The 11058-nt window shown below is 50.7% G+C and overlaps 7 protein-coding genes across 7 annotated transcripts; 1 reads left to right on the plus strand and 6 right to left on the minus strand.

Moving 5' to 3' along the window:
* Window positions 1-39: 39 nt before the first annotated feature.
* RPP1_1 (RNA-binding RNA processing protein rpp1) lies at window positions 40-438 on the minus strand (the record flags this gene model as incomplete). Its single annotated transcript, XM_066122018.1, has 1 exon — window positions 40-438. One exon carries the CDS (start codon window positions 436-438, stop codon window positions 40-42), a length of 399 nt encoding a protein of 132 aa, XP_065973008.1.
* A 70-nt stretch (window positions 439-508) lies between these two features.
* RPP1_2 (RNA-binding RNA processing protein rpp1) lies at window positions 509-970 on the minus strand (the record flags this gene model as incomplete). The annotated part of the gene is made up of 1 exon (XM_007815776.2): window positions 509-970. The coding sequence occupies one exon, from the start codon at window positions 968-970 to the stop codon at window positions 509-511; it is 462 nt and encodes a 153-aa protein (XP_007813967.2).
* Window positions 971-2196: 1226 nt separating this feature from the next.
* On the plus strand, window positions 2197-2734 carry J3458_020410 (uncharacterized protein; the record flags this gene model as incomplete). Its single annotated transcript, XM_066122019.1, has 2 exons — window positions 2197-2340; window positions 2549-2734. 2 exons carry the CDS (start codon window positions 2197-2199, stop codon window positions 2732-2734), a joined length of 330 nt encoding a protein of 109 aa, XP_065973009.1.
* Window positions 2735-5014: 2280 nt separating this feature from the next.
* J3458_020411 (uncharacterized protein) lies at window positions 5015-6517 on the minus strand (the record flags this gene model as incomplete). The annotated part of the gene is made up of 2 exons (XM_066122020.1): window positions 5015-6192; window positions 6256-6517. 2 exons carry the CDS (start codon window positions 6515-6517, stop codon window positions 5015-5017), a joined length of 1440 nt encoding a protein of 479 aa, XP_065973010.1.
* A 379-nt stretch (window positions 6518-6896) lies between these two features.
* Window positions 6897-7940, minus strand: J3458_020412 (uncharacterized protein; the record flags this gene model as incomplete). The annotated part of the gene is made up of 2 exons (XM_066122021.1): window positions 6897-7086; window positions 7150-7940. 2 exons carry the CDS (start codon window positions 7938-7940, stop codon window positions 6897-6899), a joined length of 981 nt encoding a protein of 326 aa, XP_065973011.1.
* A 331-nt stretch (window positions 7941-8271) lies between these two features.
* On the minus strand, window positions 8272-9335 carry J3458_020413 (uncharacterized protein; the record flags this gene model as incomplete). The annotated part of the gene is made up of 2 exons (XM_066122022.1): window positions 8272-8945; window positions 9092-9335. 2 exons carry the CDS (start codon window positions 9333-9335, stop codon window positions 8272-8274), a joined length of 918 nt encoding a protein of 305 aa, XP_065973012.1.
* A 976-nt stretch (window positions 9336-10311) lies between these two features.
* Window positions 10312-11022, minus strand: SBH1 (Arf guanine nucleotide exchange factor sbh1; the record flags this gene model as incomplete). The annotated part of the gene is made up of 4 exons (XM_066122023.1): window positions 10312-10346; window positions 10423-10518; window positions 10633-10840; window positions 11020-11022. The coding sequence occupies 4 exons, from the start codon at window positions 11020-11022 to the stop codon at window positions 10312-10314; spliced, it is 342 nt and encodes a 113-aa protein (XP_065973013.1).
* Window positions 11023-11058: the final 36 nt, after the last annotated feature.

The raw sequence follows: 11058 nt of genomic DNA on the forward strand, positions 1-11058 counted from the left end.
CTTTAATCTCGAGCTTTCTGGCGTTGTGCTAATTGCATATCATGAAGCCGGCGTTTTGTCAGGTTCAGCTGAGCGAGCGGACAATTTCAGCTTCTTTGCCTGTCTCTTGCTGATAAACTGTCCATCTTCTTCCCCTTTCTTGCGTTTTTGGTTCTTTGCTTTATTGCCACTTCGCCCAGTGTCCGTTCCTGCACTCGGTTCATTGTCTTCCGAAGACGTCTTATTCGTATCGTTACTATCTCTCGATGCCGCTTGAATCACGTTGATGACGCCACGGAAGCCATTCCGCTTGATTCCTTCGTTGACAACGATGCTTCGGGGGATAGATCTCAAGCCTTCGAGACCCTTCTCCTTCGCCAGGCCCCACACGTTCAAGAGATTGACCACATCTGCCGGGCCACGTAGACTAAGTGCTGTCTTGGCCTCGCTGCTAATCATAATGCCACGTCCACGGGTGGCCCGAATGATGCTGGTTGCGTTAGAGATGAAGTTTGCGCGGCCGCGGTTGTCAGCGGCAAGAACTTGGGCAGTAACATATTTCGAAACGAACCCCACGGCTTACGGCAGCCATGCATGGTTTGGGGCGAAAGTGAAAGGGAAAGTGTGCGGTGAGATCGAGAGAGATGATGGGAATGTCAAGAGTCAGACAAGCATTTTGAAACGCCTTCTTGGTCAACGGCCGAACTGCGAGAATATCATACGCGTTTGCGAGCGATTGTAGGCGGTAATTAGAGGCGGCTGGGTCGTCGAGGGGAAGAGTGGCACGGTGCAGCAACGTAGGAAGTGTTCGCGAAGACGAGGACTCGAGCTCTGATGGGAAGGGCGATTTGGGGTTCGCAGGGACTGGAAGCTCCAGCGTGTGATTAAGGGCTACTGTGGAGTACCCAAGGTAGTAGGCGAGAGAGAGAGTTTGGAGGAGACGTTCAGAAGTTGTGGAAGGGGACCACGCAATGTTGAGGTCGTAGATCATCCTGTGTCGAAGTGCGGGATGGGTGAGACTCGTGAACGAGCTTGGATAGATTAGCCTAGCGGCGGACAAGTCGAGCCGCAGCGCGAGAATCAGATTAGAGTGTGATGCAATCTGCCGCCAGCGGTGGTTGAATCCGTTTGGGTTGTGGTTGTCGTCAATTGACAACCCCAACTTTTTTTTTCCCCTCTTTCTTCGTGAGCCACGAGAGGCGTTAGCTACCGAGCAGCAGAGAAATGGGAGTGGGGCAAGTGCTGGCCGCAGCTCCGGCATGCACCTCCCTCGCAGAACAGACGGAGGGCAGTCGTTTCCCACGGAAGGTGGGGTCTGTGCTTGCGGGTGCTGGAACAAGCATCCCCACAAACCTATTCTGCCACAGCTTCTCCAGCCCAGACAGCAGGACGGTGGTGGTGCTAGCTGCTGCCCTTTTGGGCTGAGGTGGCCCTGTTAGCTTGCTTGTGGGCACCGCCTGGTACATGGACCTTTAGACCTTTACAACCTACATCATCCATTATCCATCAACCATCAACGGGTGGCGTCACGCGTCATCACTCTATTATTCCTCCACGCCCCGTCGCTTGTCAAGTCTCCATTCTCCTTCTTCAACCCTCATAGCTTATGCATGCTAGACACACCGATCTGTTACTGTGCTCTCGATCCTGTCTCGGTACCGTCTCGCTTCCCCCTTTCGGCCTCGTTCCACAATCGGGCGTGCATTGTGCATCGTACTACTTCATACTCCGTTTCTTTCTTTCTTTTTTTTTTTTCTCGCGCAAAGCGAGCACCCCAATCGCTTTGGACCCGAGCGTCCAACCGAGCCTTTTTTGTCGACTGACTCACCAACTCATTTCTCTTGCTCAAGTGGAGTTGACCCTGTTTCCCTCTTCTGGGTCGAGCTTGCTCGTGGCCTCTCGCTGTTTTCCGTCTTCGCTAAGCCCCAATTGGCCTGTTCAAATCGTGTGACAAGACTACAGCACTTCCGCCAAGTGTTCTCCGCCGCGAACCTCATTTTGACAACGAGTACGGAGTAGCTGGGCGCACAATTCTTCGAAAGACGTTTTCACGAGCGTTGCGTTGCAGTAAGCCGTGTCTGAAACGAATACTTTCATCACGTCCAGGACTACAGGAGCTGTTGCCGATCAACACTTATTCGAATCTCATATCAACCTATTCTAACAAATCTTGTCCCCTTCGCAAGCTCCCCCGACCACGTCAGCAGTCCACTCGCCATGTTCTTCTTCTTCATATGCGGTGAGCACACCTTCCGCAGTGAGATTCCTGGATATGAGGGAATGGTGTGTCAATGCCACCATTGCGGAAACATGGCAGCCCACGTTGTCAAGAGCCGCCCATTCTTTACCTTCTGCTTCGTTGTAAGTGCCCTATCCTTGGTAGCTGCATTCAATCCATCTCACCCATACCTACATTCCATGATTTGGTTGTTACCAGGTCGGCACATCTCGCCTTTATCCGCGACGCGAGATTTCGTTCTCGTTTATCGCGTGTCCATACTGTTCCAGTCTATTCCCATTCGACCCCAGTCCACTCGAGATGCTACGTATACTAATTCAGTCACTGCAGCCTATCATTCCTTTCACTATCTCAGGATACAAGGATGTTACATGCAACATTTGCCACTTTCAACAGCCCTTGGAGAATCGTCCGGACGTCATGGCCATGGCTAATCGTGGCAGCGGAGGTGCTAATCAAGGTGGCGGGCAATACGGTCCTCCTCCACCTCAGGGTGGACAGCAGCGTTATGGCTGACAAATGAAGAAGCTTTGAAACCCTTGTGATCCTTTGACCCCCTGTCTTAAAGCGATATGCACAAACTGCATTGCATGTCATGGAGCCAGGTAGTGGTGTCGTCATGATTGTATATATCTTTCCATTGTTGGTTATAGCATTCTTTTTCGGAGTCCCAGATTTGGAGTAGTTAAGAGAACGGACATATATGTAATTGTGTGGCGGGTAGCTTGGCGTTATGTGGTGACCACAGGGACTTGGTTTTTCGTGTACATCTCAATGGGGTTGATTGAATCAGGAGAAGTATCCGGGATCAGGGAAACTCCTAGAGCTAAAGAAGCAGATTTTTCTATTGTACCAGAGACGACGTCGTTGCCCGCCGGTATTCGTCTGTTGACAGCCTTGACCCTTCTTCTTATTTCCGTTTGTACACTTTCTTCCCCCTTTGGACAGCTCTGGTCAGTATATTATCGTGTTCCCATGGTTTCCCCCCGTGGCCATTATCGCTCCTCAAACTCCACTCCACCTATGGTCAATACCCCAAATCCTGTCTTTCGATCCCAAGAACCCATTCCCGAGAGAAGTCCTTGCTGAAAAGGCTTAGACTTGATCCCATACTGCTGGCCCTGCTAGGATATGAACGTGGATACGTAAGCAGGGCTGCGTGTGCTTGAAGTATCAAATGTCATGTGGTGTCTATTGTCGGGAATTTCCACAGTGTATAGTCAGCATGTCCGAGGAACACTGGCTAGGTCGTTGGAATGGCTCATTAAGCCAAGCTGTAGAAGCTGCCACGATAGTTCTCTAGTAATGACGCGGCAAGCTATGACACATCTTCTTGTCGTTGACTGCTGGATCATCTCGGGCATCAGAGCGATGTCTTCTTCATCGCTTCAACAGATATCATCACAGCAGCATGGGGATGCATTCGAGACCGAGGATGAAGGTGAACCCAGGCGCCGACATGGTCCTGAGAGTGAATCAGACGAGCGTTACAGTCGAGATGTCAGGAACGGTTACCGCCTTCGTGAGAGGAATACCGAATGGAATGACTTATCACGAGAGGTCCGAGGTGAGTCTTGGAGGTTTGTTGTCGTGTATGATATTCATTTCCTGTTTTCCACACCCCTTTTCGTCTTTTAGAGGGATTTTCTCCGTTGCCTTTTTATCTTCTCTACATGTGCCACTTCTTTTCTATCAGACTGACCGGAGGGCGTGCCACACGCGAGCTTTCGTGGCAGCAGGCCGAGTGGATTACCTTGTCTACGCACAAGTGTGTGAAGTCAACGCCAGTCTTCAGCCACCCGTCGTCTCCCCATCGCAGCAACCTACGCCTGGTGCACGCCATGCGGAGCCATGGTCAGGTCTGGCTGCCGATGTGCGCTCGCCTTCTGCCTCATGGCCGTACGGGTCGACGGCATGTCGCCACGACAGCCACGAATTCCAGGCGCGACGGCGCCGTCCTCCTGCCGAAAGCAATACCACTTCGTTCCGGCCGACTCCCTCCTCCAGTCAGCCGCCCAGGTTTTCTGTCGAAGACCAAGCCTATCTTCGGGGCCGGCTGGTATGCGGCAACTGTCCCTGCCATCTCGCCAGAGCCTCATCAACGTATGACTGGGGAAGTTTAAGCCTAAATCGCATGTACCTGTCTGCTAGTCGCTGCACCAGCTCTGCCATTCGCTGACGCTTCTCCAGCTCCCGGCAAAAGACCCTCGAGGAGATTGAAGTAAGTGGTGCCTCCTGTTTGCGTCTTTTGAAGCAAACTTTGAAATTCTGTATACATGATGCTAAAGGCCACTCGGAAAGCCAACAATTCATGGTCCATAGCTCGCCTTTGGGTCCTCCGTTTTGTGGTTCGGTCTTTCCTCGTTGCCGCGGCATACAACATGCTGCCTACACCAGGTAAAGTTGTTCTACTCATCGCAAACTGTCTTGCACGCGTGTGGTCTACAACCGCCATGTGTGAGATGCTACATGCGCAGTATGTCGAGGTGAAGTCAGATGAGCAGGAGTTACATGATCTGCTCGGCGGGTTGCGTGGTCGATAGTCTTGGCCACTTAATTTTTGGAAACGACAGGCCAGGGTTCCAAGATAACATCTATTTATCGCAATCTTTCGACCTGTCAAATTTTTCTCGTGTTGCTCTTGATCAATAGCATCACGCTCGGATATGGTATCAGCTCCGCGTCTGTAAATTAACCAGCGGCTTCATCCGCAAAAATAACGCTTATATGCTTCATTAATATACGTTGCTGGGTATCCTGATTGATCCGTCTAGAATTTGAAAGACCCAAACCCGATCACTTTCCTTCTGCTGCTTCATCGCAAGCTCCGGATCCTGACCTTGATCCTGACCCTGACCCTGAAGGGCCGGCGCAATCGCCTCTGTGCAATTTCAAACTCTCTTCCAAAGCTCGCTTTAGTTCCTCGTCTTCGCTATCGATTTCTGCTGCTGCCGCTTTTCCCTTCCCTTTGTTCAGCTTACTATGGAATTCTGCCTCGGCCAAGCTTTGCTTCTTGACATATTCCAAGACAATGTCCTCCTCAGTTCGTTGGTTTTGCTCGCGAGCCATATCCTGTTTCGATGCTTCAATAGCTCGCTGAAGCTCTTCCTCGTCATCAAATGATGGAAGAGTCGACACATTCTTTGATTCTTCTATGGCTCGCTGAAGATCAGCATCATGTTCGTCTGCTTGTGCAGCGCCAGCGCCCTGGGCACTGTGTATCTCTGTAGTAAATGCGTCCAGTTCTGATATGCCAGTTTCTTGAGGGTGGAACAAATCCTCTATATGGCTTGCCAGACTTTGCTGAATGGCCTGTTCTACAAGCGACTGATACTCCTCGTCGGTAATCTGGTACTCCTCGTCTTCGAATATGCTGACGTCCTTTTCTGGAATGTCTTCAGAAGCCTCCGGTAACGTCTCCAGCAGTGCCCCTCTTGCGCGCATAGCTTTGATGCTTTCCCGAATAGCTGCCTCGATCATCGCATCTTCTTCGGCATTGCCTCTAGACGTTTCCCGAACAGAGGCTTGAATTGCTTGTTCGAACTCAGCATCGTCTGATGTGCTTGGCTGGGCACTAGAAGAGCTGCTTGATAGAGGCACAGGTGCGTCGACGAAGCCTCTCTTTTGCGTCTGCAGCCTCTTTCTTTCTTCTGCTGACATACCGCGAGTGTGGAGCCAGCTTGTCTTAGGTCGAGAAAATGGTGAGTCTGATTGCGTGGACTGTTCTGATCCTGCTGGCGCCTTCTCGGCTGCTTTTTCCTTTCGCTTCAACATATAATAGTTCTTCAGGTCCCATTTCGAATTGTTCCACCGAATAATAATATCAGACTTTTCCTCCTCGCTTGCTCTAGTCAGATCTTGCGTCCCCTGAACAACCCTGGAAGTAATGATGTAGTTTTGGACGCTCTTCGTGAACATTTTGTTGAACTCCGCGTGGACGCCTTGCATCATATAGGCTGGAACACCCCATATGCCTTTGCCATGTCAGTAAAACTCGGTGTCAGCTAAGTCAAAGTATCGGATCGTGACAAACTTACCGGCAGCAGGCTTGGCAATGAGGCCTCCAATGCCCTTTCCGATGCCCTTGACGAATCCGCCGGGTCCTTCCTTCTCAGCTCCTCGAATTGGTTGCGTAACCAAACCTGCAATGCCATCGAAGAAGCCATAGCCAAGCTCTTTGCCAGCAATCTTGATACCACTGTTGAGGTCGGTGACTTTCTCTATGGGTCGGACAGTATCATCATTGTAGAGTCTCGGAATATTCCTGAATCCCTTAGCCAACCCCAAACAGAAGTTCATCGGGCTCTTCACACCTGTAGACACAGCACGGCCTACACTTCGTCCAGCTCCAACGGTGGCATCCAAACTTATCCCCAGGGGCGACGGGTCTCTACGGGAGAATTTTTGTCTTAGCTGATCACTGGATGCTCGGGTCCGAAGTCTGGTCCTGGAAGGTGTTCTAGAGCTTCCGCTTTCTGTATCTCCTCCAGATCTAGCTACAGACCTCGATTCCACGAGAGATTGTGATGCGGAAGATAGTTCGGTAAGCGATCGATTTGAATCAGCAGTTGGAACTCTTGACGCTTCTCGGCCTTCTCTTTCCCGAGAGGCAATACTAGACAAGTCAGTATTAGACTTGTTCTGAGATATCGCGTCCGTTGTAGCTAGTGTGAGTTTGCTAGACGAGCCTAAGATGGTTGATGTCTCTGAGCCTTGACCATCCTTGGGGCGTCGAGATTTGAATAATTCCCGAGGAACATCTGCGATAGGCCATGCCAATTCCACTCAAGTCGCCGATGAGCGAAGCAGCGCCAGCCGAAACGGGGTCAGGTGGCTGATCTTCTGTATTGTACTCGACAGGTCGGTATCTGTGGTGAATTCGAGTCAGCTGTTTCTCTACGTGCGGATTCCAGGACGCAAGAATTACTTACAACTTTAAATCTTTGTACTCTATCAGACCTGCATCTATCAGCACCGACGCTGCCAGCGGCGACAAGCGTATCTTGGTTCTTCTGACTCGCCAAGCGGCAGGTCGACAAGGTGCTACCGAGCATCGCAGAGAGTCGATATCGAGGTGCTTATGGAAGCTCTTTGCACCAACATCTGTTCCAGCTTCCTCTCGGATTTTGTGTCCCAGCTCTTTCGCTCTCTCTTGGGTATCGGTCTCGAGACAGAACTTGATGGCTTCAGCCAAGTTTTCTGAAGTCAGATCTTTACAACGAATTGGCTCCGGCCCAGCCTTCGCCCTTGCAATCATGGCTCCCCAAAACGGCTGATCTCCAAAAAAGGGTACAACAATCGTAGGTTTTCCAGCCTTTATACCAGCCGCAGTCGTTCCAGCTCCACCGTGGTGTACAACAGCCGAGACATGCTCGAAAAGCCAATCATGCGGCACATTGCCCAGCATGAACACACCTTCAGGGAGACCAACATCATCTGCGCCCAAACCACCCCAGCCCTTCGATACTAGTGCACGAACACCGGCGAGATGAATTGCGTCAAATATCATTCGAGTCATCGCATTGGGGTCATCCACGACTATGGATCCAAATCCAATATAAACTGGGGGCGGGCCAGCTTCAAGGAATGCGGCAAGCTCTGGATCCGGTGTATAAGACGACGCTAGATTAAGAAAGTAAAAGCCGGAAATATCGATATGCCTCCCCCAATCATTCGGTTTCGGTATCAGAGCTGGTGACCTGTTCAATAAAACTTCAGACATAGCTCCTCAGAAGGGTCAAAGTATTCAGCCTACCAGCAATAGGTGTAGGGAACCTTAAGGCGATTTAGCAGGCCAGGCGCCCAGATAAACGACAGAGATGGCAAATCGAGTGCTTTTTGTCGGAAACGGTTAATAACATCACCGAGACCTTGCCATGTCAACATCTCTACCAATGTATACGTCATGTAGTTAGTCATGACATCGTCAGCGTTGGTAGATTGGATATTGGCCAGAGGGTGGGGGAATGCCCTCGTAGGTGACCATGGCATGCTATCACTAAGTAAGTAAAGTACTTAACTGCTTGATGTTGAATGTCAAGACACCGCGGAACTTACGTGAACATCATATGAACAGGGATGCCAAGCTTCTCAGCAACATGAATGTGAGCAAAACTTGGGGGGTTTGCAATTATGGCATTTGCCACAAATGGTTGATGATTTTCGTCTCCCGGCATTCCAGCAGCCAAGTCCAACGGCTCATTGATCCTATGTGGTTTTGGCGGAGGTCCTAAACCATCGCCTGCCTCGATACAGGATCGCCAACATCCAAGAAGCATTTCTTGTATGCCCCGACGTCGTTTGCTGACTTCTCCGCTCTTCAGAGCATCGATTCCAGGCATCAATCCAGGATGTTTTACCATGAAGGCCATGAGTTCGGCAGGATCGCCTCCGATATTGAAAAATTCCAAGTCATTGTCCTCAACAAAGGATTTAAACGTTGCATGAGTCGCTATCCGAACTCTGTGTCCGTATGATTCCTTCAGGACCTTGCCCAGGGCCACAAAAGGCTGGACATCACCTCGAGAACCAACGATTTGGATAACGACGTTGAGGCTGGGTGGAGGCGGCTGACCTGGCTCAGCACTTAGACCAGGCGGGATATATGCTGGGGGTAGAGCAGGTTCGGCTTGAGGCTCTACTGAGATTTGGCTGTCGATTGTCGGGGCGAGCAGATTAGCAAGCCTTCGGTTCTTGGTGTGAAGATTGATATTAATTCTACCATCGTCTATATGGACGGTGTGTGGTTAGCCTTTGTTCGCCAGCGTCTTATGGGTTGCTCCATTGCAGCCGTTGGATACCCCGCCATGTCGCCCGCGAAGAATCACGTAAGCCCGAGTGCATCAACTGCCAAGGTACGGGCAACGGACATACCTGTGACTTCGGCACCAGCATCGAAGCCTGGTTGTGAAAATCGTACATGGTCATGCTGTTCGCCGTATGCGGGGGGGTTTGCATCGTTGGGCCCGTCGAGGTTTGGGACCAAGAAGCCGTCGGTAATTAGAGCCGCAGCGCCGTCCTCGCCGTCCACAACCGCCTGCATTGGAACGTGCGGTTGCATCTCCTGTGGCTGACCATTCTGCATGGCCAGCCTCTGCTTCTCGTCGAGAATCTCCATGTCGGTCCAAGGCTGCCAATCGCCCCTGCAGCCGGTGTCGAGTTGCAGCTCAAGAAGTCAAGTTTGGAACGCAGGCACTAGCTATCACTCTACGAGTAAGTGGTTCCGACGGGGCTCTAGCGCTGGCAAACATTTGAGGGTGGATTGCTCGTGCAACGGTGTAAAGCTCATCAGGCAGCCTGTGCTGCACTGGGGCTTGACAGCGTTGCGACGAGGCATGCGAGGGGTGAATCGATGGAAACGAGTCTCAAGAGTCTGGTCGTAAAGCAGTATCAGAGAGGTACATGACGCCAACCGAACCAGCACGAGACTTTACGGAGAATGTCGACACGGCTCATGTGCCCCACTACCCAGGGACGTTGACGTATGCCTATCAACAGGTAGGTTAGTCTAGCCACACCAAGACGAAGGATACTGTCAATTGATACCAAGTTACTACACAAAGGGATACACAAAGGTCTGGTAAACTGTTCCTTCTTTCATTGACCGATAATGAAGATTTCTCTCTCCATTATTTATGAAGGAACACCAAGGCCAGACTGTCTTCATTAAAAAAGTAAACCACCCCGGCTTGTATTCGCATTGGATTTTCAACCGAGCAAACCACCAAAGCTATCCCACGAGCCGCATTGCCTCCGTTTAACAAGTCTCAGCATATGTTTTCGGGTCAGACATTGCATACCACGCGAGAAACATCTTGGAAGCGACAAAGCTGGCACATTTCTAATAATCGACAAATGAAAGCTTTTGGTATGATACAAGACGCCGCATGGTTTAGGAAACTCCGCTTATGGCTAGGAGCAATCTTTAAAAAAAAATTAACGTGCCAAGTCCTCTGGTCCCGTTTCTCATGGCAGAAGTCATGATACCGTCTGGAAACATGACGCCACCTTGATGACCCTAAATCAGCTCTAGAATCACCCATTATCCGCCCCTGGTCGACAATATATGACTGCATCCACGTTTCGTAACCTATTTAGCTCGAGAATCGTCGGGTGATTTTGGCAATCACTGGTAAATTTCGTTAGGGCCTCGCCTTGGACAGCAAGCAGTTTCTCCAAGGTAAAGGAGAGGACTTAGTACATACCATGCAAAGCCACAACGCTGAAAATGAACACAAGAGATAGGACAAGGACAATTACAGGGTCGACCTTCAAGCCAGGAGACTCGTCAGTGTATAATCCTGCAAAAATTCGGTTAGCCATGCTCTTCCACCATTTTCAACCACCAACTGTTACAGCCGAGGGCCTCAACCTTGGCAGATGTGTGGTCACGGGCAAAGGTTAGGTCGGCATACTCAGCATGGTACTACTGGAGCCACCTGCGCCCGCCGATCTCGTGCTTGTAGGTCGAGCATTGGCAATCTTCTCCTTTTGGTCGGCAGCAGCACGACGCCGAATGGCAGTTCGAGGACCACCGGGAGGAGTAGGGGACGAAGGTCGGCCAATGTTGGCACCGGTGGCGGCAGCCGGGGAGTTGGCCGGAGAGGAAGCACGAGGAGAAGACTATTGCATTCAATTCATGTCAGTAAATTGATTTCATCGCAGCGAACTAGCGCCCAATGATATCCTGTATTATTGCATTACGCATTGTGAGTACAGCGAAGAGCTGATCGTGTCCTTAGGACAGCATGCTCAGTCCAGCGTCGGAATGGGCCATTTACAGGAAAAACTCAAATACATACCATTTTGCAAAATGTTAAGAAAAATTCTCAAGAAATTCG

Source organism: Metarhizium acridum (assembly GCF_019434415.1).
Source record: "Metarhizium acridum strain ARSEF 324 chromosome Unknown scaffold_573, whole genome shotgun sequence".
NCBI lineage: Eukaryota > Fungi > Ascomycota > Sordariomycetes > Hypocreales > Clavicipitaceae > Metarhizium > Metarhizium acridum.